Source organism: Fusarium falciforme, chromosome 3 (genome assembly GCF_026873545.1).
Source record: "Fusarium falciforme chromosome 3, complete sequence".
NCBI lineage: Eukaryota > Fungi > Ascomycota > Sordariomycetes > Hypocreales > Nectriaceae > Fusarium > Fusarium falciforme.
Genome location: NC_070546.1, coordinates 4,457,141 through 4,483,256, shown reverse-complemented (window position 1 = coordinate 4,483,256; position 26,116 = coordinate 4,457,141). Strand labels below are relative to the sequence as shown.

The following is a 26,116-nucleotide window of genomic DNA, read 5'->3' as shown; positions in this document are numbered from 1 at the left end:
AATTAGAAATTGGTACCTTTTGTATTCTATCTTTTCTACTCTACGCCTTGAGACTGTCCTCAAACAACTTTTGTAGTCGTGCACCCTCGCTATCAGCAACCTGGCCGTGGGTCCTAATACTTCCATATGGGTGGTAAGGGAACGGACTGTGTATGAAATCAGCAACCATAAGGGTCTACCAGAGTCTTGCAACTTACCCATACTCAGGCACAAAGGTGATGAGAGCATCTTGGCTCCGCGCCTTGACGATGCGCAGCCAGAGCTTCTCAAAGAATTCACGCTCAGGCTTGAAGATGGGGTCCTCCGGCTCGGGACATTGCGAGGATTGCGTAGTTCCAATTCGGGCATGGATGTGGTGGACCTGGCCAATTATTAGAACCAACCTAGTACATGCGCATTCAAACAGATTGCCCTCACCCGGGGAACCAGAAGATTTAGGATCTCCTTATCCTCCTCGCCGAGGTCAAGAAGTCGTTCACAAACCACAACCCAGTGAGAGATGTCCGCGGTGATCCGGAGCCTAAAACAACCATTAAACGGTGATCAAACGGACAAGGTGGGCGAAACGTACTCGGGTACCTTGAGCAAGATCTGCTTGGTGGCATAGGGAGTAAACAGAGCTCGGTTACGGTGTGTCTCATGCGAGACCAGGCCAGTGAGACCCAGCTCCTGGTCGATTTCCAGGGTCTTTTGGTAAAAGTAGACAGACTCGTCCACAGTCCAGTAGTCACTATCAGAGTCAGAAAAACATATAGATTATATGGCGTGGGTTCGCTTACCCTCCAGACTGCGCATTGATCTTGACCGGTCGCAGAATCTTGGCCAGCTCGAGAGTCTTGCGGTAGACATCGAGATGGATATCGGGGTTCAGACCCGTAGGTCGAGCGCCGACATATGCAGCCCAAGCGGTGTGCATCCTTTTACTCGTTAAGCCACTGTGGCTTCCAGTTGGTCAGCCCAACTTACAGAACCGTCGCCTCAAAGTCAGCTTCGTCCAAGAGCTTTCGGAGGAGTCGTAGGTTATCGGCATCTCGGTCAGTAATGTCGACCTCGACACCAGCTAGATCACATTAGTTTTTGCAGCCTCGATAGATCTTGGGAAACACACAGTAGCCCTGCTTCTTCAAGTCCGTGAACCAGGGGATCCACTTCTCAAAGTTCTTTCCGGAGTCGATACCCCAGACAGTTCTAAAACGCTTGATAACCACCATTTTGGCCGCTGACAACAAACACACAAAGAAGAAAGCAAAATCAACTGAAGAGGAAACCAGGTTGAAGAAACCAAGTTACAACTTCTCAAGTCAACGCCTTTATATCTCACCCAAGCCCACGACTCGGCGATCACCCGGAGTTCCTTGCCCAATCCAACCTCCAAAAGCTCAAGTGGAGTTGCTCTTCTCAAAGAGGCAACATCTCGCCGCCGGGAGAAATTTCCCTTTGAGATCTCACGCGGGGAAGTGTCCGATCGACCCCGCCTCCGAGATGCCGCCAGACTCCACACGAGAATGGTGGAATTGCCGAATGGACCAGAAGAGGAAATCGGAATTGTCCATTGTCTTGGGTGTAACTAGAGAATTTGTTTTGCTTTTGCGTGATTGGTTCACTGGTTTATTCTTAGCTGGTCATCTCATCTTGGGTGCTGCTTGCGAGATGCTTCCCCATAACAACAGAGCTGCAACAGCAACACCCCTTGTTGATTCCTCAAACAAGGCAGTTGCTCACCAAGGTCAATAATTCTAGCTTATATGATCTTATTAGCCTATAGGTCATTTTCTTCTCGTTGTAAAAACCAGTTATGATAGACCAGTCTGACTTTTAGGACAGCTATGGGGGCAGTCGTGTACAATTGACTCCTTCTCATCAGCCAATTTCATTCTGAAGACGGGTTGCAAGACTTTTCTTCCCATCCAGAATCCTCTCCTCTCTTGTACATCCCCTGGCGATCAAAATGCTAGGTACCCGGGTGGCTTCACGCCAACGGTACGGGAGCTAAGGTCTCTTGACTCGTGTCTCATCCGTTGTTCGTTCCGTGAGCGTCACTGAGGGGAGGGTGAAATAAATTGGTTAAAACTTGAAGTTTGATTGATTTCGATGAACATATAAATCTTCATCTTCTATCACTTCGCCGGCAAATGTGCAGGGGTATTTTGCATGCCATGGGACTTGTACTTGACGAGTCCTGATCAGGATGTCTTCATTTTTTAACATCATGACAGTAAAGACAATTTAATGCAATGGAAGAGTCTCCTTTAGCTACTCACTTGAATTAGCGGGCAAGTGATAGGGAGGATAGGTCGTCTTAGTGGTGAAGAGGTTGCAGGCGACGAGTATGGAGTTGCGAGAGTACAAAGCGCATCATGCTCCTGTAAACGGTATAGTTGCGGGGCTCTTTCTAATAATTGCCAAAGTCCAAAGGCATTGTTCATTTTTTTCTCTTGCTCGTAGCATAAACAAGATGTTCTTGCTCTTCTACAAGACACATAGTTGACACTAAGGTCCCTACTCTTTGTTTCTCTTAGGAGTGCGACCTGCGTGTTATCTCAGCTTTGTTCAGGCCTTTCAGCAGGCATCCATATACCCTTTCTTAAAGAACTTTGCTCGGGCCAACCCTCTTAGCTCTTTGTTTCATATTGTTCAGGAGTGAACAAGAATACTAATGACACAGTGGTCAAACACAGCAAGCTATGAGAACTAGACAGTGAGTAGGAGCCGTCTACCCATTCTCAGCAAGTATAAAGCTCTTGTCAGTTACAGCGATAGAGCCTCCATCATCACTCATCACAGCCTCTTCACAGCAGTACATAATCACACTCACTCGCAACCATCACACTAAAACTGTACAGTCTCTCACTTTTCACTTACACCACCAAGATGTGCCAGCCTACTCCCATCACTATCAACACCACCTTCCCCGCCGTTTCGGCTCCCTCCACTCCCGAAAACTCGGCCCCATCCTCTCCTACCTCTGCTCCCACCACCCTCGCTTTCCCCATTCGCGAGATGGCTAACCCCCGATGCCAGTGCGCTTGCTCTTGCATCAACATCGTCCGAAACCGATCGTGCATCTTTTGCGACTTTTGTCTTGAACACCACGTGGCTTAAGCTGACCACATGTTTGGGGCACTGCATGTAGGTGTCTCGAGCGAGATGAAGATATAAGATAGATAGGTGACAAGGTTCTGTCCCGCCCAGAACAAGAAAAGATCAATTGATCGATAAACCATTTAAAACCTAATTTCTGCTCATTACGTGACTCATTCTCCCAAAATACGCCCAAAATTTCGACTCGTCACACAAACCTCTGCCAAGCCGCCCTGACGCTCCCACCATCGAAGCGAAAGCTGGAAACGTCGAAACGGTGGCGAGTAGAGATACTATCGCCCCTCCCGGAACTTGGACCTGATTAGCAGTACATGTTCCCCGTGGGAACGCGCCTCGTACGCTTCCAGGTTCTTGTTTGGATGGTTCTGGCTTGGTGGCTCAACCTAGCGTGCCTCGACTGGCATGCGCCGAGGTGCGTAAGGCTCGCATGTCTGATATCATCTCGTGCCAGAAACTTTAAACAGCCACACGAGGGCCGCGACCTTGGTGTCAGCATTCTTGCAAGTCCGAGGGGGGTTAAAAAGGTTGCTTGAGAACCTGCACGTGGTGGAGTGAGACTCTTTGATGCTCCTGTGATGCAACTTTCGCGATTGAGCAAACACCCGCCCTAGATTTTCAGCCTCTGTGGGGGTTTGAGAACTCGAATTCTCAGATCCATCGCGGACAATGCCGTTTGGAAATCCAGGGCCAGCGGCCATCCTTGTGCGTTCAACCCACAGCTCATCTCGACTCTCTTAACATTCGCTCCAGGCTTCACAATGGACCCTTATCGTGGTCGCAACGGCCGTCATCGCCGCCCGAATATACCTACGGCTCAAAATCCAGAATCGCCGAATGCTGGTTAGCGACATCATCATGTGCACGGCGTGGGTTTTTGCAATCATCACTGTAGCATTCGTGCCCGTCTTTGCGAGTAAGGGCGCCCTCGACCCGGACGTGCATACATCGCTGGAGGGATACAAGGGTGGCGTGGAGGACCTACAGCTGGTGCTGCAGGTGAGAGCATCTGGAAAGGGGCAGCAAGAATCACGACTGACGACTCCAGTTGTTTTTTGCCGTCAATTTTCCCTTCTACACCACATTCTACCTCTGCAAGGCCGCCCTTCTCGCCGTTTACTTGCAGATATTTCCCGAGTTCATGGTCAAGAGAAGGATATTTTTATCGGTGACGATTGTCTTTGTGATCATCGCCTACATCGTCACCATCACCTTAATATTCACCATATGTCTGCCTCTGGAACGGAACTGGTGAGTTGGCCCTGTGTCTTGGAACCAGCGACATGTCTGATTGTTCTTGATAGGGAGCTTAGCGTGCAAAAATCGTGCCCGGGCTCGTCTTATGCCATTCTCTTCCAGGTCGGCTGGGGATTGCACTTCCTGGGGGATCTTCTCGGTGAGTATTCTGATCCTGAATGACTACGCCCGCTAATATCCCAGTCTTCATTCTGCCGTGGCTGATTGTCCCTGCACTAAACGTCAAGAGGGCACTCAGACTAGGTATCTACTTTACGTTTCTTCTCGGAACCATCAACATTGCTGTGTGTCTGGTACGCTTCATTGCGATCCAGCAGGCGGGCGAAGATTACTCCATCTCGCTCAGCACCATTAGTACGTTCTCACAACGTAGCCCGCCCGCGCCGATTCTAACCCTTTGCAGTCCTTTGGAGCTCTCTCGACGTCAACGTCGGTCTTGTCGTCGCTTGCCTCCCCTCTCTCCGGCCATACTTTGGCTCTCGAGGAAGTTCAGGATATCCGACCGAAAGCACCCAAACCACATCAATAACAGCAGGAAGACAGTCGGAGGTCGGCGTCAAGATGCACGAGCCCCGACCTATGGGACATTTTGAAGATGCGCCAATGTCAGCAGGCCCGATCCCGCGCGATCCCTCTCTTACATACACGGAGGAGATCTGGGATGAGGGAAAGAGGGATAACGCGAGTGATGTCGAGTTTATACAGATGCATTTACCACCACGGTGACAGCAACAATTACTTAGAAACATAATAATAAATATTTCCAGCCAAAGCGCGACGGCTGAGATACATTTCAACATTCAATCATTCCCCCTTCCATCTCGCTGTGACATTAAGTGCGTTGGCTACAAAATCGTTGAAGGCCTTCATGTCGTGATCACGAATCGGACGCCGCCACTCGGCGCCCACGAGTGCCAAAAGACCAATGCAAGGGCAACACAAGCTAACCCAAGCCATAATCCAGAGATTCGTTTACCGCATCTCACTTCCGTATTTCGCATCCGAGCTCGCCTCCGATCCCCGTCGCACAAAGACTGCCGTTATAAGCGAGACACGTCCACGCCTCACCCCGTATACCGACAAATCAGATAGGGCGTCCAAATCCTCAAAGTTGCCCTGAGCCGAACGGCGCTTGGACTAACTCGCAAAGGGCAATTGGCGCGCACGACTCCGCGTTGTGGAATGGAGGGAAAGCCGTGTAAGCCGTTGCGTGGATATAAGGTTCCCGCGGCGCCCTGGATCAGCCAGCCTTCAGCCTTGGCAGGCGAAAAGGATTCTATGTCCGGTGTTAATGATGAATGGAAGAAACGGCATCTCCGAACGTGAGTCAGTATTGCCAGCAAGAGTTATGAGGTCGTCATTGGTACTGTCTATTGTAGAACCGACTCAACTCCGGATTCGGAATCTGGGCTCTGCTCTATAATTGGCTATTCCTTCTGCCTTGGAAATGACATGAAAATCTCATACTACGTCCCAAGAGGAATGAGGTCGTAGAACAGCCAACACCAGATGCGAATGTCCCGACTGACTGGGTCTCGATGGCCCTGGTGTCGCAGAATCACGTCGGTACTTCATACCGGGTTCATGTTTCAATGACTTAGCATTCCAGCTTCATGTCCGATGACTCGATTGAGCTTATGCCCCTGGTTCAGCAAGGTCATTCGGTGCAACTTTATAAACATGGTCGCATATTCTCCTCGCTGCTTCTGTTGGGCTCAAGTCGGTCACGTCGAGTTTCATTTCGAGTTCACCTCCAAAGTGGAAGATGCCTCCCTTCCTAAAACCACACAGGGCCGCGAGGTCATTTCGTTGCGTATTGCTGTCGGCTGTATCGCCCGTATCGCCGCTAACGACTCTCTTCAAGTGTTGATCGAGGTCACAGTCGAGCATTATGGAAATAAAAGGTGACCTTCGCGATGCCGCTGTGCTCTGGTATCCGCAACTAGTTACGCTCAAAGGCTGATAATCTGTAAAAATCCATATCGTATCTTGTATTGATGTTGAACTGCCCCATTTGCGACAAGAGCGCTCTTCGCTATTCTACAGCGTTAGGAAAAGATGGGTCCAAGGGGATGCAATATTTACCCAGGCTTGGCAGAGCAGCTGGTACTCTCGAGTGTTTCTCAAATACAGCTGCGACGGTGTCGATGAGAAGATGGTTGCTGACCACCTTTGCATTTGGTAGGAGCTGGCTTTACGCGTGCATTAGCCAGAGGTCAAGATGCGTTTGCCAACGCCAGCATAACCGTTCAGGTAAAAAATGGGTCTGTATTTCCTGTTGGCCATATTGAAGTGCGTCTTTCGGATATGGGCAAGGGCAACATGGGAACTTCGAGCGGTTAACACAGAAAGAGAGAGAGAATGGTCAAGTTTGCTTCATAGTCATCAATATTACCACTAGCATAGAGTTGGTCACGTTGAAAATGTTAAAATAAGGCTTTTGTGTGCAGCACTAACGCAGTTACAGAACTTAGCTACCCTGTATTACAAGATGTACCCGTTCGGCAACACTCATCTTCTAATATTTAAGGGATTAAGGCGGTATATATAGATAAGCTAAGCATCTCTCATAATTACGATCTATAATTGATAGCTTTTCTGAGAGCAAGGTGATGCAAGTTTGCCTGTGAGCTTGGGGTTAGTGGCTTTACATAATCTGGGTGTAAAAACCCCGGGGCTGGCGTGGTTCCGTACCTGCACTAATTTCTCTACAACTACTCAACCTAAGGCCTTATTTGGTTATTTGGGCCTCTAAGACTTAACCTTATACATAAAAACAAAGAAAAATAGCAAACATCCAACTTTCATTACTCCCTCTCTGAAATGGATCTATTACTTGACACTGTCCCTCGAGATAACCACAACTTGACCCATGGAGGCTGTGATGTCAGCCAAGTGGAGAAATACGGGATCTCCAATCAGACAGTAAGGCTTAGCGGCGGAAAAAAAGGGGGCGGGCCAATGATGACGCAGTTTAACCGTGCGTACCTGTCAGCAATTGAAACAGTTGTTGGCGATGCCTCGTCTCAGCCTCTTGACTCTCCTTCGCTTCTTCAACAAGCAATGAAGCCATGCGGCCGTCTCGCGCAAACATAGGTTTCTGGCTGCTTTGGCTGTGCGCCCTCGTATGGTGCTACCTGAACAGCTACGATGACCCCTCCTCCTTCTTCTACGACGCCGATCGCGCCTTTGACAGGTCCTTTTCTGCTGTTCGCGAGGCAGAGGTTGAGGAGTACCTGCGACGCGACGTGTACCCGGCTGTTGAGCTGCCAGACAGGACCGACGCGCCGGTAGCGGGCGAGTTTCTGTGCATTGGAATTCCGAGCATCAATCGCACGAGTTCGGCTTTTCTTGCGCACGCTGTTGGGAGTCTTGTCGACGCGCTCACCCCCGAGGAGCGAAACTCGATACACATTGCTGTTTTACTTGCCGACAAAGACCCCAAGAGGCATTTCGCATACGGAAAAGAATGGCTGTTCAATCTCGCCGACGAAGTACTCGTATACGAAAACACCGACGTTAGCGAAACGACCGACGAGACTACATCGAACCTCAACTACACTGTCCTTCCCCACGATGTACGCGGCGTCGGTCGCAGCGACGACCGAGTTGAGAATATCCGCCTCGACCACTCTGTCCTATTCGAAGTATGCCGAAAACGAGATCCCTCATACTTTGCGCTCGTCGAAGACGATGTGATAGCCTCGCGTGACTGGTTCATACGGTTCAAGAAGGGTGTTGCCCAAGTTGAGAAGCAGGCCAAGGACTCGGGCACAGACTGGATCTACCTGCGGTTGTTCTACTCTGAACTCTTCATGGGATGGAACAACGAGGAGATCTTTGACTATCTCAAGGTGGTCATTCTGGCGTATACCTCTGTCATTGCCTGCCTGTTGGTCGCCTTGCGGTGTCGTCGTCATCGTCACTCTGGCTCTTTCGCCAGCAAGGACTTTGCACAGACCGTCGCATTGCTCCTCGGCCTCTGGATCCCAGCCTGTATAGCCCTAGCTTTCGTGACCGGTCGCACCACGCTGCGTCGTCTCACTACTTTCTCCCCCGGCGTCCGTGAGATGCCTCGTTACGGCTGCTGCGCCCAAGGCCTCGTATTCCCGAACCACCACCTACAAGGTCTCCAAGACTTTCTCCGAACACCGCCGTTCCAGTTCCCAGGCGACATGATCACCGAGGATTACGCGCGAGATAGGGGATTGACGAAGTGGGCGCTCGATCCGAGCGTGATGCAGCATGTTGGACTGGTTGAGTCGTCAGACGGCCCCAGGAGGGCTGAAGTCTGGAACTTTAGCTTTGAGAGGCTCCGGCCGAGGCCAGGATGAGAAAAACGTCGAGAATTGTTTGAATCAATTTGGGTGTTCGGCGTCTGGAGTCGTGTTTCGATTGACGGGGACAAGCGGCATGTCCTACCGAAACCCTCTCCGACTGAAGGAATAGGCCCAAGCTGAGGCATGACGGTCAGATATATCTGGCTGGGCTCATTGATAGCCTGCTCTCCCTAGACCTCCACGGCCAGACTTGCGACGCCAGAACAACGATGAGGGATCTCGCAGGGTCGAGATAGCGGTCAGCGGCATGCCCTGTACAACAGACAATCCACAAGCTTGTGAGAGTATACATGGCCATATAGCTTCGTTGAAAATCTGCAACAACATACGACAATACTGTCGGACACTTGAAAGCGACCCGGGCTTCACAAGTCCTTGCGAAAGTACACCCGCTCGTAGCCCTCATCCGTCTTCCTCTCCGTCTCCACAAACCCCATCTTGGCATAAAGTCCAAGATTCTCCCACATCTTGACATTCGTAAACAATTCTAGAGCAGAACATCCCCGCGACTTTGCAAACTCAGTTGCATAGCGCATGAGCACGCCTCCATACCCGCGCCCTTGTGCCGTCACATCGACGACCAGATTGTTGATCTTTACTGCGTTGGAGCCTTGCTGGTGGCCAAGAACGGTGGAGCCGACTATGACGTTGTCTTCTTTCTTCCGTAGGACAAAGACGTCGTGGGATTGAAGGACTTTTTCGTAGTCTGTTGTCATTGGGGCTGGTGGTTTGCCGATGCGCTCAATGTACTTAGTGTATGCCGCATCGACTATGGCCTTGATGGCTGGAATATCTTGAGGTGTTGCCCTCTCAAGTGTGAGCTCATCAGACGTGAAAGGAGGATCACCTATGTCCCTATCGCACACAAAGTCAATACAGAACAGACTAACGCTCGACTCAGTTCATACCTAGAAGCCATATTTCGAGGCCGAACAAAACAACTAGTCAATAATGCAAGTTTGAGAAAGGGAAGCAATGAGACTTAGGATGTTGTCACAACAAGGGGATCTTTTGTAGATCAACTCCGGGACCGGGACCGGAAGCGGAGAGCTGACTCAATGAGGAGAAACGAGGCAATTTAGCTATCCTAATATGACCCAACTAGGCATTTCATGACTTGTCTGACAAATCATCCGATCATAACCGCGTGCTAGCATAGAATAGGCATTAAACAATGATAGTAGTGACTGAATCATGAGTTTCACAGGCGATACTCCCAAGTCTCTCTCTCGCACCAATCCCAAAACTTCTCTCCCAGACCGTTCTCTGCTGAAGCGCGGATGTCTTCGCGAACTGGGGCGATCCGTCCCCAAGGAATAACTGTGATGTATTAGATAAATTCTACCACTCGAGTTGGATACATACCCCAGCAGCCAGAGTTCTCGGGCGAAATGTCTGGCGAGAATCCCGCAAACAGCTCCGTGTAGGCGCCGTACACCGGATCCCAGCTCATCCAGCCAAAGAAGGTGGCGACAATCCAATGCAAATGACGTCGCAGTTCAGTCTTGAGATTTCCAGGGTTCATGGACTATATTCCCGTCAGTAGGTAGTCACCTAGTTGGAATGGGAAAACCTACAACACTGATGATGCCGTCCTTTTGATGGCGTCGTGCATACTCTTGTGAAAGCAGGACCATGCCTCCTTTGCTCATTCCATACTTCTCTCCGGTAAACACATTCCTCTTGAAGTCCAGATTGTCCATGTCCACGCCTCCATGAGGAGAGAACAATTCAGCAGCCGAGGAAGCAACCCACAAGACTCGCACAGAGCCCGGCGGCTCACGCTTGGCAGCCTCAGCCAAAGCTGGCGTCAGAAGCTGCGTGAAGAGGAAAGAAGCGATGCAGTTGACGCCTAGCTGGAGTTCGTAGCCTTGCTTCGACTTGGAGCCCTCGGGCGGCCTCATTACGCCGGCGTTGTTCCACAGCGCATCGAGACGAGTTTCCTTCTGCAGGAATGACGCTGCTGCTTCTTTGACGCTGTCCAGGTCTTCCAGGTTAACAGGCAAAAAGACCAGGTCGCCCGTGGACTTTGGAACTGCAGAACGGATGTGCGCGATTGCTTCATTTACTTTGTTCTCGGTTCTAGAAGCGAGATACACCTTTGCGTTGAGCGAAAAGAGAATGCGAGCCAATTCCTTGCCTACTCCAGCTGACGCGCCAGTGACGATAAAGACCTGCGGGGTGTTGTCAATTGAGGCTTTCGAGTCAGTGAGGACACGCACCTTGCCGGATTGATCTGGCACATCTTTTTCGGTGAATTTAGGTGCTGGAGGCCAGACCTGGCTCAATGTATTTAGTGCCCAGCTGAGCATTGTTGAAGTCGATGAGTTGCGTGGTGGAATGATGAGAGAATCAAGTTTATCTTCCATGTTGGCGCTGAGTGAGAATGACCTCATATCCCCTGCCCTGTTTCGGTTAAATGATGGAAAACTCTTGATACTCGACACCTTCCAACATCTCGATAGGCACCCACGCAACGGTTCCCACGCGTCTATACTCTGAATCACTTCCTTTGACCGCTTCAAGCATTAGACCTCGTCCACCTGCTGGTCGATAACCTTGTACTAGCTGCTGTCCTTCTCTACCCCCCCACTGTTCCTCCCGCATCTCCCTTGTTCGTAAGATGCAGACTGTGCATATTTCTCTGGGCTCTTTCTCGATATTGTCAGGAGTGAAGCAAATCGAGTGGCTCTTGGGTACCTCAAGTACCCTCGCGCGCATGCGGATGAACCCCGAGACTAGCCCATCTCCAGTCTCGTTCTTCGTGACACCCGCATCAAGGATCTCAGCATCGTCATCATCCGCATCATGCCTGAAAATGATTGGAAAGTTTGTCAAGGCCCAAGACCATGAAGGCGCGTAGTATACGGATGAATCGAGTGCCGCATGCATCACTTCAGGCCCAGCCTTCTCCCAGAGCAGATCCCTCATCAAATTCCCCCTCCAAAGTCCAGCGAGGTAATCACACTGCAGAAGCTTTTGTACCTCCATCGCAAGACCATCAATAGCAGGGAGCTTATCAGTTGGGACTGTCAAGCGCCGCCGTGAGTAATCCTCAATCATGGACTGCCACGTCTTGAAGCGGACCAACGTCGCTTTCTCTGGCCATGCTCGGCCAGATCGTACCATGGCAAATCCCTTGCCATCAGGAGGAACATCGAAGCAACGGAAAGGCCAGGCCGAAGAGAAGTGGTCCAGGTCGAGATACTTGATCTTCAGGCTTGACAGGCGGTTTAGAGGGCGGATGTACGAGCAAACTTCCTCTCTGCACTCCCAGACGACGTGGGTAGTCGTAAAGTAGAGAATCCGAGGTGACAACTCGCGCTCTTGAAGCACCCATCCCCTAGAAAAGAGTGGATTCCTAAAGAAAGACCGAATCCAAGGGTTTGGTTCTTCAGCAGGCGTCGTAAAGTCCCACTCCATCCCGTAGCCTCCTCTTCGGGGGACAGGCAAGTCCTTCTTGGAATACGAAGCCTTGATGAACCCGCCATCACAGTGGTCTGAAGCCCCTGCCGCAATGGTGATGTACGCTCTCGAGTAGACTTTGCTCATAAGAGAAGCTTCTCTCGCCCAGTCTTGCTTGTCGTCTTGGAGGATGCACAGTGAATCGACCCAAAGAAAGGGAATTCCAAGTAGATTCGTAAGCTTGATTGCATCTCGTGGTGTTGCTGGAAGTTGCGAAAGTTCGATTCCTTTCCGGAGAGTTTCCAGCTTGTCTGTTGTCGCTTTGCCCGTCTCTGGCATACGTGTTCCCCAGCAGTAGCTCAGAGCCACATATCTTTGGTCTTTTTGTCCATTGGCGGATATCTCATTTTGTAGAATTAGACGAACATCCGGATACGCTCGAACGTCGATGAGTCGTGATGGTAGAAAAGATGTAGAGTCTGAGGTCTGACATGCGCTATGTTTGGCGATGCAGTCTTGTATCAGCCGCTTCTGTATTCTTCGTTCCTTTCCCACGAACATGGTGTCTATACTTGATTGTAGATAAAATTCGAAACCTATGCCAGAAAGGAGGACAATGTCAAGTCGAAAATGAGCAGCCTGTATCTTGGTTTCGCAGATCAACCAAGAGTCCGGTAAACTCGGCGTTTCTTGCAGAGCAGATGATTCAGCTTTCCTGCAATGCATCCGCATGTGGCCTTGGTGATTGGGCCATGTTGAAGATGGTGCGTGGCGAAGCTGCGAAGCTGCGCCCCGGAAACAGGGCTATGAACCACACCAACTGGGACCGAATGATAAAGGAGGGGAGGGGAAGGGATTAGGAAAGCCAGTCATGGCTACGATTTTATCCAAAGCCCATTATTGAACCAAGGACTTGCTCAACCAGGGGTGAAAAACGCCTCAAGAAGTCTGCCTTGCACTTGTCTAGTGTCTAGAAAATAGACAACTCCCCAGTACTTGAGCACTGGGATTGCGGCTATGAGCCCAAACAACCAACGTCGCACTAACTTGCTGCTTAGAATTCGTGGGGGCGCAGTGCTACTAGAGGCACTGTCTCACCGCTATGAGACCAAGTCCAATGACAGTATTTCCATTGGTGCGAGCAAGCTAGATGGTCATGGATCTCAAGCTCGGTGTCTTCAGGCCGCATACTTCCAAAAGGCGGTCATCCATAGGGTGGAGCGGTGGAAAAGGTCTCGTAAGAGTAGAGGTATGAAAAGTCATGTGGCATCCGCCACACGTCCGCTCTCGGAACCATGCCGTTGGCATAAGGACCTGATAGCCTAAAATCCATGAAGGACTGGGCCATGCCTGTCCATTCCGCAGCGTCGATATTTGGGCGAGAGAAGGGATAATCGTGTGGCTTGGTCAAGGATCGCAGAATGCAGTTGATAACTGTCCTGCGGCCACAGATAGCAAGTCCGAGCCATAGCGGCGACATTGGACTGAACGAAATAACTCTATAAAGTAGCTCCATATCGTTGTTCTGGATAATGGGCTCCAAGATATCAGTAATTGGCTTTATCCAGGCTCCAGCGTGGTTGCATGGAACATCTGGACTCCAAAACACGCTGCAAAGCGAAAGACCCAAGACCCATGGACACATGCCCAAGGTCATATAGTGGCCGATCAGATCAAACTTATTTGGCGGGCATCGTGAGGGCTCCGCAAATCCGTGGTAATTGGTGAATGACGGTTTCGGCAACTCGATTCGGGCCGGGCCGAAAGAGTTTACACTGGCATGAAGTGGGATGGTCAGAGCTGCAGCAAAGGCAGCCGAACACTGGGAGCCCAGGTCATAAGCCTCACAGAACCGTGATAGGTAGTGAGCTGCTTGCCGCGCTGTTGGTGGACGCTGGTTGCTCTCGTTGTTGCCTCCAATACTGACGTCTAGGTCCCGAACCACGACAGCCCAAGGGGATATCTTTGACTCTGCGGTGAACCATCCGCGTTCAGGCGCCACAATGGCTTTCCACCATCTTAGCTCGCTTGGGGAAGCGTACTCGAGGTTGAGCATCATCGAAGCAAGCTGTGTGGGCGTATCAGGCAGAGGCGAATATTCCATTGACAGACCACGTCTTTCCGTCAGACTGGCACACAAGGTATACGCCCACCCTAGTATCAGCAGTGCGATACCATTGTTCCTTTTCCCTTGCCAAACAGGAAAGTTTGATGAAGCCGATATCGAGCAGATAGTCGGGTGAGGTTTTACCAGAAATAACCTCTTCTTTCTCTCCGTCTTCTCCTTGACTCAGCAGGAAGAGCTTTGATCAATCCATGTAGAGAAACCCTCTAAAAATCTCACATCGCTTGGGATCTTGTCGGGTAAACAAGGGATGCGGTCAAGACACTGTGTCAGATCTAGACTCGAGCTTGGAATTGTGTTGGTGGCATTGGCCTTGGAGAGGATCATTTGCCAGCGAGGAGTGCTTCGGTTAAAAATGGCTTCGCTATCGAGCCATTGTAGAGGCTATCATCGCAGGTGTAGTTCATGTGTGCGTATGGTGGAAAGAGGAAAGGTGAGTGAGATGTTGTGTACGATGGGTTGGTGGCGCGCGTGCCGTGTAAATATTTCAGTCAGTATTTGGTCTATTAGCAAGCACATCGGCTTATTGTCCAGTAAGGGTGCGAGAGACCACTTGGCAGGTATCACTCTATCAGTGAAGGCACTGCAAGAGGGGGCATGGGTGCATTCACAATGTAGTGTGTGCATGAGAAAATTGCTCACTTTATCTGGAGAGGTTTAAAGAAATTCCAACTGACTCCCCACTCTCAACTAGTCTCCAATCACCCCCATACCCCCATTTCCATCACTTCTTCCCTCCACAGATGGCACAAGTGAAGCGGCCGTTTCTGCCTGTGCCACCGCACATCCTGCAGGTTTTGCTAGGACTTGAGGTGCTTTGATCGGCATGTTGAAACTCAAAATTTGCACCGATACGGTCGCTTGTCTCTTGCATCTGCTGGACAAGCGCTTCGAGTCCACAACCCTTTGGCAGACCCATCTTGACCCAATATGGAAGCTCGTCGGGGACGACAAACGCGAAGGTGATGGTCCGGCCTTTAAATATCTTGAACCCAGTCCTGGCATCCATGATGGACCTCCAGCTCGTTAGTAAATGTGTCAGTGGCCAGGAGGGAATGCATACAAGCCACCCGTCTTCATTACCACAGTCCTACTGAAGATCCCAGGAAGACCGAGACTCTCCGGGGGTATTTTCAGCAAGCCATTTGGGGCCGCTTGGGCCATGAGGTGATTGTTATGGGAGCGAACGTGGAACATGACGACCGAATCACTCGTCCACAAGTTAACCATCAAGGCCTTGAGCTCTGGATGAAACCGATTTATCCAACAGCAGTCGTAATCGGTTGGCCCGAATGACTTTATGGCGGCCAAGGAAGATTTCGGGAAGAAGGATTCAACAGTGGACCGGACTTTCTTCTGTCTGTTAGTACATTTTGGCTATGGCGTTGGAGAGTTAGTCTATTGTACCTGGTTTTCGAATATGTTGGTCTTGATGAATGTCAAGCCGGGTTTGTTCCTGAAGTGATACCCGATTTCTTCAAAAATCCCATCAACTCGTTGTCCCACGTCGAGTTCCTCTTGGCAAAAGTAGCCGAGCTCCTCTATCGACTTCTTTGTCTCGTCCAGCGACGCCATGGTGCATTCCAAGACAAGGGATCAACGTGTGGCTAGAATATGCCTCGTACAGGTGGACGGTCGAAGATAGCGAGCGATGGTTCCTTCACCTTTGAGGCCAAGCGTTGATTATTGGTTTGCTGGGTGGCACTTCTCAAGACGGGCTCCAATCCAGGCAGCAAGAAGGTCTCAGCCTGATGCACGAGGTCCCCGTCACATTGCATAAATTCAGCCACCGAGAGCCCGGAGCCCGCTTACTATAATGCATTGTTGGTAGGACTCTCCGGGCTAAAAGGCTCTCATTGCCGATCACCAAGTTTGAGAGCCTAGTCATTAACGGCCTCCCAAACTATCCTACCAAACCCGAGCTGCAGGCCCTTCCCCCTTGGAACCAACACCACGCCAACTTGTAAGTGTCCGCCATGGACTTCATTCTCCAAGCCTGGGATCCTGGCTCTGCGAGATCCGTCGCCAGGAAGGCCGGGTACTGTAAAGCTTGCGTTGGCATGCTATGCACTCCCGAGGGCCTTAAATCCTTGGGAACTTTACCCGGTATCGCCATTCCAATATGCACCAGCTCCTAGAAAGCATCAAGCAGGGGTGCCGGCTGTGCGAGATCATTCTTCGTAGCGGGTGGGAGCATCCCCGACACAAGTTGGGCTCTGACAAGCAGGTCCAATACTCTGAAAAGCAGAAAGATAGATACGTCTGGTTTGTCTCGCGGGGGTCTAGGCAGAGCCCTCCGCCTGGCTTTACACGGTATACCACCAAAGTTTGGGAAAAACGTCTACGTGATAGTTTGGGCGACAGGGTGTGACTAGATGGCGGGTACGTTGATCACGAGAAGCCGCCAAAAGCCCCGGAAGAACGATGGTCATGGGACAGTCAGATCTCTATCGCAATCATGGCCTCTTTTGGTAAGTATGTTCGGCCGTGAAGCTTTATAATACTCATAAGTTACAAGACGATGCTGCAGCAAAGTACTTCTTTAATCGAACTTCGCATACCAACTTCCTCGACGGCGACATTATGCAACAAGCAAAGATATGGATTGATGATTGTGTAGGAGGACGTCATGAGAGATGTTTTCCTCCTGAGAAATCTCAGCTTCCTACCCGTGTTCTGGACGTTGAGCCTAGCCTTGGTCCTATTGTCCGTTTGCAAGATCAGACGGCCGGCAGATTTGAGGGGTATGCAGTACTGAGTTACTACTGGGGCGGGTCTCAGCCTCTAACCGCCACCAAGAGCAACATTCAGACCCTGATATCTGGAGTTGAGATTGATAGACTCCCGCAGACCCTCAAAGACGCTGTTTACGTCGCAAGGAGACTTGGGCTTCGATACCTCTGGATTGATGCTCTCTGTATCATCCAGGATAGCCCGGAAGATAAACTATCCGAGATTGGTAAAATGGGCACAGTCTACCGGAATGCTGTGGTCACCATCGCATCTGCAACTGCCCGAAAGGCTTCAGACGGTTATCTCAAAATTTCTAAGGATAATAAACCGGAACAGTCATGTACAATGCCAATTTACCTCCCAAAGCAGCCTCGAGTTGGTAGAGTGACTCTGGCGGCGGAGGGTATTCCGGCTGATACACACCCATTGCCCTTACGGACTCGTGGCTGGGCTTTTCAAGAAGCAGTTCTCTCCCGACGCATTCTGATCTTTTCAGATTACGACTTGCATTGCCGCTGTAAGCCCCAGCACGAAATGTTCCTCAATCTCGGCAACCTCAAGCGAGAGAAGAGCCCGAAGCTGTTCTCGTTTGGAACCAAGCTTTTCGACGAGTTTGAAACTTATCACAAAAGCCGCGGAGACGGCTGGATGTCGCCAGTGTTCCTTAGTGGAATGTGGAGCGGCATGCTCTTCGAGTTTACTACGCGGTCGCTCACTGTGGCTGATGATCGACTTCATGCTGTGCAGGGCATAGCGAATGAACTACTACAGTCGAAGCACTTGTCAACCACTATGGACAGGACATATATTTCGGGCACATGGATGGCTTGTCTGCCATTACAGCTTCTCTGGTCACGATCCCAAGCCGGCCCTTCCCAGCCTGTCACGAGTAGATCCAAAAGAGCCCTAACATGGTCTTGGGGTTGTCTGGACTGCCGTATCAATTTTTATTCCTATGGAATATCCTCCGTGCGACCATATAACGGTTTCTCGCTTTTGCACGTCTCTTCTAAGCCAGATGAAGTGTATCTGGAGGCCGAGTGCGATATCGTCTGTCGCAGTTTAGACCAATTCCGCCACGACTCGTCGAAAGACCGGGGCATCCGGATCACCCTTGACCTAGATATAGATGAGCTCCCTACCACGGCCACATGTGTCTACTATATACTTCTAGACAAGACTATTGACATCACGGGTAGGAAGAAGAGCGATCCACTCCGGTTGTACTATGTTGAGGGTATCGCTACCTACGAGAATGACAAAGGGGTTTTTCAACGACTGGGCTTTTTCAGATGGAATGTGAACCAGCCTGCTGAGGATGAATACATCTTTGGTCAACGGAGACGGGTCAAGTTGGTGTAGCAGATGTTGTTGCTTCACAGCCCTACAAGGGGCAAACATCGGCAAAGGCCGAAAAACGGGCTGACTCTTGGCGTGTCATGATCAATGTTGCAATGTGCGGATCCCGCTCTGTCGTTTTAGGGAAAATATCAAGAGTTGCATCTGGAGCCAATGCTGGGCGTGATACTGGCCCACTTCCCCAAGATCTTGGCTGCGTCTGACTTGGTCAAGAGCTGAAAACTTGATTCACTCTGAATCCAGTTCCTATCCATTTCTGACGCTCATTGACCAGATGGGTAGATTAGCCAGTCCTTACCTAGATACACCGCCACCTGGGCCTATTGCCACTTTGGCCAGCTGAACTATGATCCTAGACTTCTTTTCATGTATAAAGGCAGAGTCAAGCCTTCGCTTCAAGTTAGACAAGCAACTTGCCAGCAATCAGCAGCCCTGGGTGTTCTCTTCCCACTTCTTCTCGACTATTCACCATGAAGTCTGTTCTTGTCTTCGCCACCATGGTGCACCTCGCGGCATCCTCTTGCCTGAACCTCCAAAACCTAGTCAATTTTGGCGACAGTTTCTCAGATGAAAACCGCCTCAACTACATCTATGAGCATCAAGGCCTACCTCCCGCTGGAACCATCCTCCCTGAAAATGGGAACACCACGACCAGCGGTGGCTACAAGTGGCCCCGAATGGTGGCTCGCAAAACTGGCGCCAAGAGCTTCAACTACGCCGTTGGTGGTGCTACTTGCTCCAACAAGATCGTTGAGCGCCAGTTTGTCCTGACTCCTGGAAAGCCCTTCCCTTCTATCCTAGACGAGCAGGTCCCAGCTTTCAAGGCTGATCTTGAGTTTGATGAGGTTTATGGCAACCGCACGGCTGACAACACTGCCTACGCTGTCTTGATTGGAGGAAACGACTTGACTGTCAATGGCTTCCTTACCGATTCTAATGCCCGGGACACCAACATCACTTCGTACGTCAGCTGTGTCTGGGACGTCTTTGACGCACTCTACGAGACTGGTGGCCGTCACTTTATCGCCATTACACCCCCTGCCGCAGAACGCTCCCCGGCCTACCTCATCCCCGAGGACGGCGGTAGACTCGACAACCCAACCTGGTTCAACAAGACTGCTTACAACATGACTGACTACAACTATAAGCTCATGGAGTATCTCACCAGCGCCAAGACGATGCTGCAGTACGGTGTACCCTTTCAGCTTATCGTCGAGAAACGATGGCCCGGCGCGACGTTTTCTTTCTTTGACCTCCACGGCCTGATGACAGACATGCTCAAGACTCCCGAGAAGTACATTGATGCCCCTGCCAATATCACTGGTCACTACAGGCACTGCGAGATTGGTGAATTCCTTGACTGCCCAGTTGAAAAGAAGGCTAGGGAGAGTTTCTTCTGGTTCGACGAGCTGCATGTGTCTGAGCGAGTTGGTAAGTCGTCAATATCAGACTATCCCCAGGTAGTCATTGCTAATACGGTACAGAGGAGAAGGTTTCGGACGAGTTCATCAAGCTCCTGGCACAGGAATCCAAGTATGGAAAGACCTATCGGTCTTGGACTTAGGTTGACAAACTCAGGCTTGTTATAGATTAGTGATGGATGCCAGCATTTTTAGCTTCCTTTCAATGTATACTTGAGTAGAGACACTGTCAGATCTAGGCAAAACCGCTACTGGTCTGACTTGATAGAATTATTACAACGAAGAGGAGTAATATTATTCATCGAGAGAATTTACCGCTACGAAACAAGTTGCCAGGCTGCCCCCTAATGACTCTCCACTCCGCGCGTGCATGAGGTAAGTTGCTGAACTAGGGGCCCAATTGCATAAGGATAAACATCTGAAACACCCATATTTACAACTCCAGCTTCCCAAGGCACATCCCAGTAAAATTGGCCACCTGCTGCGTGTCATCAACCTTGACGAAGCTGCCATTGTTCTTCTTGGTAAACCCGTAGGCAGCCAACCCGAAGAATGGCTCATCAATTCCCTCGCTGACCGGAATAGCATCCGCAACTGAACCCAGGCATGCCCTGACGTCGGCGTCATGACCGTAGCCGCTGGTGAACTTGCCGCATGGAGACTTGCGGGTCTCGAGGCAGGCGATGACAATGGCAATGACCGCGAAGCTGATGATGCACCCGGTGTAGATCTGATACCAAGTTTCTGAAATACAGGGTATAATGGTCGTTGTCTCATGCTTGCAGACGAAAAAGATGAAAAAGATGATGGTAGTTGCCGCAAGAAACACAAGATAGAAGAGCAAGACAGTAAAAGTTGTTGCCGTATAGTTACCGCCCGATATCGCGTAACAGATGGCCAAGGCCAACAGCCCGAGTATGGACAGACCATAGACCAAACGAAACAAGATACTACGCCAATAGGTAGTAGGTAGGAATCGATTGTCTTCTGAGAAGCGCTCGAATGACTGGCCAGAGCTATCCGGCTGGCGGCACGAGCATGAGAAGTTATCAGTGGAATTGCCCGACCGGCGGCACGGTGAGACATTGTTGGGAGATGGATATGAGAAGTCGTCGGTAATCCAGAAGCAACATAAAAGTCTCAGCAAGCCAATGAGAGCGATGGGGAAGAAGATGATGTCGACTGCCATCCACTTTGTGAAGCCGATAGCACCCTCGGTGAGCCCGCCTGATAAGAGGGTGATGGCCTGCAACCCTTGAAAAGTGACGATGAGGGTCTTGACCATTTCTCTTGAGAAGAAAGAAGCTCGAGTGTCCTCTGGCAGATGAACACAATGCTGGTGAGTGCACTTGGTCATGGCTTCTGAACCATCCCAGCGTTCCCCAGTCCAGAACAAGGCATTCGTGGCGGCGAGATCGGCTTTGCTCCAGTTCTGAGCACGGATTCTCCGATCAGCAATGATTGCGTAGCGCCAAAGAATAGAGGTTGGGTTGTAATGACAGATCCGATGATGCCAAGTTGGTCGCTTGCCGTCAAGATGGGTTGGAGAGGGGACACCAACGAGGATATGGGCAACAAGAGGAGTCAGGCACAAGGTGAGGAGCGTGACCCACTCGAAGAAGGAGATTTCTTGACTTTGGACTCTTAGCGGGAGGGCGTTAAGTGGCCGGTACTCGAGTGCAGGCATTGTGGGCGTCTCAAAGGAGATATCTGGCAAATATGGTAATACGCCGTTGGCATGAAACCGGACATGTTAACAAGGGGGAGGAACCCTGTCCTTTATAGAGAAGCAGCTGGAGTATTCGGAACCAAGAAGCCAGTGCTATTATTTGGTACGTAATGGAGGGTTGCTGACCAGGCTGTCTGAGAACTTTGGCCTCGAAATCAGGCTGTAGGCCAAGACATGGCCACACCAACACTTCCTACCAGCAGCAGGCTGTCAACAACTTTGGCAAATGGCAATTAAATCACGCAATGGTAACTTGAAGCCTTGACATCCGAGCGGCAATGGAAGGCTCGAAAGAACAAGTCAAGAATATCCAAATATACGCGGGCGATGAGGGTCGATTCGATGCGCAGGTGTATTTCTGAGGAATTTATGTGGCAGTTGAACCCTGAGAGACTCTTGAGCGGCCATCATAGCAACTCTCTCTTTAGCAAAAATGGGCTGAAAGAGCATCTTAAGCGCAGCGGCGCGTGACGGGGCATAGTGTGCACTTTCGACCCTATTTTTACGTACCTCGAGAGACGAGAGACACGGCCTGAAGCGCTGTGGCATAAGCCTCATCAGCCACCTATATGCAAGCAGCCAATAGACTCAATATGGCAACATGGACAGGCCTTCAGCTCAGAAACAACAGAGACTGGTCTCATGCATTTGGTGTGATGAGGATTCACTCACTGAATTCCGTGTACGCCGGTACTCAGTTGCGGCTGATGGCATGCATTAGAGAGGTTACCTCCTTGGCCTGAACGGGCAGAAATTTTCTTGACTCTTCAACAATGTTTCTCCTAAGCGCCAGCTCTAAAAACTCACCTGTTCTTGTTTTCAACGACGTCTCCGTCGTGCGCAATATCAAAGAACATACTGATAAACACATAATAGCATCAAAACCCAATGCTATCTACAAACTCGCAAGGAGAAGAGATATGAGGGCCCGACCAACAAAGCCAAGTTCCCATTTGCGATCCGGGCCAATATGCAGGACCTCAGCTGAGCTGAATCCCCTCTTAGCTTGTAAATCAGGCTGTGGAGGGTAACCATTCTATCGTAGGGAGTGGCCAAGAAAGCAGGCTGTGGATAATCCTAGCCTCGAATGATGGAGCCCAAGACTCTATATTTGGCAAGTCTCTCAAATCTGACTCCCTTGATGAACCGCCAAGACTGTGGCAGTGCACCACATTGTATTACCACACACAACTGGCAATGCCCTCCACAATCCAAGTCGGTGGTCTCACTTTCTATGGGAAGGTGTCACCAAACTCTTGAAAGGATTTCCTGTCTGACCAATACACAGAAAACCGCACATTGCTCTAAGAACAACAGACTAGACAGTGATCTATTTGACAGGGGAAGAACTTTCAAGCTGCCTCAGCTACATACCTAGTTGCGAGTGAATGAATTGATTCTCAGATACCATAAAAGAGTTAACATATATGCAAGGTAAGGACAGGAAGTCATACCGAGCAAACGGTTGGAAAATAAACAAGCCTAGAGAGTTCCTGACACCAACCTCCGTCCAGGTTCACCCGAACATCTTGCTTTCTTGATTCAGTCTTGTCCACTTTCAAATCCTTGCTGAGCTTGCGGCACCTATCCTTCAATCCGTCAATGGCACAGTCCATAGTCGAACGCTATCAAAGTCAACGCTGGCCAGAGTCAACTTCCCTTCTCTCTCCAAGACCAACATGCCGGACCCCCCTTCACTTGTCACCTTTCCATTCTCATCTCTCCACTTCCCAGCCTCTGGCCCATCTTCGGTGCCGCCTCTTGCAAACCTCCACTTTACTTCCTTGTTCAGGTCAAACACCTCGATGCTGCCGTCGCCACTCACCCACACAACGAGCTTGTTCCCTCCGTCTACGAACTTGATTTCGTTTACACCTACGAAGCGTCCCGGTATCATCAAAGGAGTTTCGCCTTCGATCTTTGTGTCTTTCCGCGAAAGCTGCCGCCTCTGGACGACCTCTTTCTTGACGATGTCCAGGAGAAGGATCTCGCCGTCCCTCTTCCCACCAACGGCTATCAGCTTGCCATTTGGATGCCAGGCGACCGAGGGCCTCCACATCTTTGGGCCCTCATCTTGGAATTGCCAATACAATGTCTCGTCCGCATGAAGCGCATAGACACGAATGATGCCAAATCCGTCTGTGGCGACGAAATGCTGTGAATCAGGGCTAAAGGCGCCGGCCCAATTATAACGGTCTGTTTCGAAGCAGTGAACTTGATGACCCTGAACAGCATCCCAGATGCGAATTGTCTTATCAAACGAGACAGTTGCCAGAAGCGTTTCATCGGGGCCCCAGCCAGCCCACTTGATATCATCGGTGTGGCCTTTCAGAGTCAAGATGGGTTTGAAGTCATCCGTCGAGCAAATCACAACATCCCAGGGGATAGTCCCGTCAGACTCTGGGGCATATCCAGGCGAATACACCAAATGAGTTCCGGATGGATTGAAGATCTCGGGCTGATGGCCTATTTGGAGACGACCGCAAATGCGAATGTTGTCCGCGATACCTTGCTTTGCCATGACTCGGTCGATCTTAGACGCCAAAGCTGTTTCAAGCTCTTCTTGCCCAGGACCATTCAGTTCCAAACCGAGACCCTCCAACTTCGAGGCCGCGACGACTATAGCGGCCTTGGAAACGACATGTAGATCAGACTCATCCAAGCGGGGAGCCTTCTTGGCTCTGCCGATATCCCAAACAATGATGGTCGGCTCAGCGTCACGGCTGATCTGATCAGCCTCTGTTCCTTCAGACGAAACAAGAATGTTGCTGTCGTTTGGTTTGAGAGCAAGGCCATCTACGGGGCGCGTGTGGCCTTTGAGAACAGTAATGGTCGCCCAAGTCTCCGTATCGATGACTTGGATTCTCTTTTCGACAACGATTGCTGCTCTCTTGCCATCACCGCTGAGACAAGCATCGCACGGCTTTCCGCTCAGAGAAAGCATTCTATCTTCGTTGCCCCATTGCAAGTGACCACCTGGGGCGTAAGGAAAAGCCTTCCCATCAGCGGTGACAAAGTCCTTCTCGACGGCATATCGCCAGTCACGGTAGAGTTGATCAATTGTATAATGGTATGACTTCATGATGTGATGTGATGTTGCAAGAGCAAAGTTCACGTCTTTGTTGATGGTCTTTATATACCCATCTCAGTGTGGCTGAGCAAGCTGGGTTATGTCAAAATGTCGTCGATCTTAAGATGGTATTTATTAATGATATCTAGGCAGCAGTCGATCATTTCAGTTAATAGAGAACAGCTGAACCACCTAAATGCAATGTCTTCAGCTTTCTGGGTGTGACGGATAACACGGCAATGCAAAACTCTGGCCGCGGGGGACAACGAGGCAATATATAGACGCAACGGATAATACGGCAATCCAGATGACCTGCGCTGCGGCTGGCCTTGTAATTAAAATAGAGGTCACAGGACTATCACTCCCTCTTATTGCTCCTATCCAGCGGTGTGAAGGCCTTGAGAAGCAGAAATACCCAATCTGCCTTACATCCGGCCCACCATATCTGTGGCTACGAAGTCGGCCAATTGCAGAGCCTCCGAGTTATGCAAGGATACACGGCATACGAGGCCCACACCACACAGCGCGGGGAAGAGGCGGAGATCATCAGGCATTTCCTGCCTAAGCCAAACTCCAGTTTGACCTGTTTAAATCGAGGAGTCATCTGCTTCACGGCGAGTTGCATTGTCAGGGAGTATCCAAATGTCATCGCCACGGAAGCTTACCAAGATATATAGAGGTCATTATCCTCTGTGGGCTATCTCCAAGGCAGAGCCCAGACGTGTGGCTGTCCGGCTCAGCCCCTTCAGCGGGGCTGAGCAATTGCAGGATACATGAGACCATCAGTTTATATTCCGTACTGGCCCAGATGGGTCGACGAACTCATCACCACCTCCCCATACATGCCTAGTGTCAGTACCAGCGGTGGGACCAACCTGCCGCCTTAGGTTGAGGACTGAGGCAAAGGCGACGTTTGTCACTTCCACAACGCACTTCAACTGATAGAGCACTCGCTCTGTTGATTCGATGCCTGATCGATGGACCCTCTGGCCTCCATATCAGCAGCGGCGAGCATCTTGGGTGTCATCCAGTTTGGTGGCAGTGTGTTAAAGACAGCGCGGGAAATCCACAACTCAACAAGCGGCTTAACAGCTGAAAACACCAACGTCGAGCGTGACTGCTTCGAGCTCCGTCATAAAGCCGAGAGCTTGAGCAAATTCGCCAAGAACAACATCCAGTCCTTTCCTTCAGGGGAGGACGGTGAGGAGCTGATTCGGATCTCGGAGAAGTGCGTCAAGGCAACGGAAGAAATTCTACGTTCCCTGGACCACGTTCGTGACAAGCAGCTGAAAATTCAACGCCAACAATCCAGCCAAGCTGGTTCGTCGTCCGGGTTTGTTCCGGGTCAGAAGGCAGACGAAGTGAAGCGTCGAAAACTGAAGACTCTACGCCAGGCGCTCAGAGCGGTGTGGAAGAATGATGAAGCTGCAAAGGCTTTGCAAACATTGTCTGATTTGAGAGGCCAGCTGGAGCTCCACATCCTGTCAGTTGTGCAGTGAGTCCTTCTTGGAAGAGGGAACCTTTGACATACCAATTGACGCACGCATTAGAAAGGCACAAGCCACCTCTTCCGTCCTG

At 50.5% G+C, this 26,116-nt stretch overlaps 11 protein-coding genes across 11 annotated transcripts; 4 read left to right on the top strand and 7 right to left on the bottom strand.

Moving 5' to 3' along the window:
• Positions 1–40: 40 nt before the first annotated feature.
• NCS54_00462800 (Hypothetical protein) lies at positions 41–1,211 on the bottom strand (the record flags this gene model as incomplete). The annotated part of the gene is made up of 7 exons (XM_053150158.1): positions 41–146; positions 198–361; positions 418–520; positions 572–730; positions 780–923; positions 967–1,060; positions 1,109–1,211. 7 exons carry the CDS (start codon positions 1,209–1,211, stop codon positions 41–43), a joined length of 873 nt encoding a protein of 290 aa, XP_053006133.1.
• Positions 1,212–3,768: 2,557 nt separating this feature from the next.
• Positions 3,769–5,082, top strand: NCS54_00462700 (Hypothetical protein; the record flags this gene model as incomplete). The annotated part of the gene is made up of 6 exons (XM_053150157.1): positions 3,769–3,804; positions 3,853–4,098; positions 4,148–4,350; positions 4,404–4,495; positions 4,540–4,710; positions 4,760–5,082. The coding sequence occupies 6 exons, from the start codon at positions 3,769–3,771 to the stop codon at positions 5,080–5,082; spliced, it is 1,071 nt and encodes a 356-aa protein (XP_053006132.1).
• Positions 5,083–7,427: 2,345 nt separating this feature from the next.
• On the top strand, positions 7,428–8,690 carry NCS54_00462600 (Hypothetical protein; the record flags this gene model as incomplete). Its single annotated transcript, XM_053150156.1, has 1 exon — positions 7,428–8,690. One exon carries the CDS (start codon positions 7,428–7,430, stop codon positions 8,688–8,690), a length of 1,263 nt encoding a protein of 420 aa, XP_053006131.1.
• A 371-nt stretch (positions 8,691–9,061) lies between these two features.
• NCS54_00462500 (N-acetyltransferase domain-containing protein) lies at positions 9,062–11,092 on the bottom strand (the record flags this gene model as incomplete). The annotated part of the gene is made up of 5 exons (XM_053150155.1): positions 9,062–9,551; positions 9,932–10,016; positions 10,062–10,224; positions 10,274–10,870; positions 10,919–11,092. 5 exons carry the CDS (start codon positions 11,090–11,092, stop codon positions 9,062–9,064), a joined length of 1,509 nt encoding a protein of 502 aa, XP_053006130.1.
• A 19-nt stretch (positions 11,093–11,111) lies between these two features.
• NCS54_00462400 (HET domain-containing protein) lies at positions 11,112–12,662 on the bottom strand (the record flags this gene model as incomplete). Its single annotated transcript, XM_053150154.1, has 1 exon — positions 11,112–12,662. One exon carries the CDS (start codon positions 12,660–12,662, stop codon positions 11,112–11,114), a length of 1,551 nt encoding a protein of 516 aa, XP_053006129.1.
• A 643-nt stretch (positions 12,663–13,305) lies between these two features.
• Positions 13,306–14,205, bottom strand: NCS54_00462300 (Hypothetical protein; the record flags this gene model as incomplete). Its single annotated transcript, XM_053150153.1, has 1 exon — positions 13,306–14,205. The coding sequence occupies one exon, from the start codon at positions 14,203–14,205 to the stop codon at positions 13,306–13,308; it is 900 nt and encodes a 299-aa protein (XP_053006128.1).
• A 745-nt stretch (positions 14,206–14,950) lies between these two features.
• On the bottom strand, positions 14,951–15,801 carry NCS54_00462200 (Hypothetical protein; the record flags this gene model as incomplete). Its single annotated transcript, XM_053150152.1, has 3 exons — positions 14,951–15,242; positions 15,290–15,579; positions 15,634–15,801. 3 exons carry the CDS (start codon positions 15,799–15,801, stop codon positions 14,951–14,953), a joined length of 750 nt encoding a protein of 249 aa, XP_053006127.1.
• Positions 15,802–16,684: 883 nt separating this feature from the next.
• Positions 16,685–18,321, top strand: NCS54_00462100 (HET domain-containing protein; the record flags this gene model as incomplete). The annotated part of the gene is made up of 2 exons (XM_053150151.1): positions 16,685–16,697; positions 16,745–18,321. 2 exons carry the CDS (start codon positions 16,685–16,687, stop codon positions 18,319–18,321), a joined length of 1,590 nt encoding a protein of 529 aa, XP_053006126.1.
• A 467-nt stretch (positions 18,322–18,788) lies between these two features.
• On the top strand, positions 18,789–19,882 carry NCS54_00462000 (Hypothetical protein; the record flags this gene model as incomplete). Its single annotated transcript, XM_053150150.1, has 2 exons — positions 18,789–19,749; positions 19,803–19,882. The coding sequence occupies 2 exons, from the start codon at positions 18,789–18,791 to the stop codon at positions 19,880–19,882; spliced, it is 1,041 nt and encodes a 346-aa protein (XP_053006125.1).
• Positions 19,883–20,172: 290 nt separating this feature from the next.
• Positions 20,173–21,426, bottom strand: NCS54_00461900 (Hypothetical protein; the record flags this gene model as incomplete). The annotated part of the gene is made up of 1 exon (XM_053150149.1): positions 20,173–21,426. One exon carries the CDS (start codon positions 21,424–21,426, stop codon positions 20,173–20,175), a length of 1,254 nt encoding a protein of 417 aa, XP_053006124.1.
• A 1,633-nt stretch (positions 21,427–23,059) lies between these two features.
• On the bottom strand, positions 23,060–24,550 carry NCS54_00461800 (Hypothetical protein; the record flags this gene model as incomplete). Its single annotated transcript, XM_053150148.1, has 1 exon — positions 23,060–24,550. The coding sequence occupies one exon, from the start codon at positions 24,548–24,550 to the stop codon at positions 23,060–23,062; it is 1,491 nt and encodes a 496-aa protein (XP_053006123.1).
• Between the last annotated feature and the right edge of the window lie 1,566 nt (positions 24,551–26,116).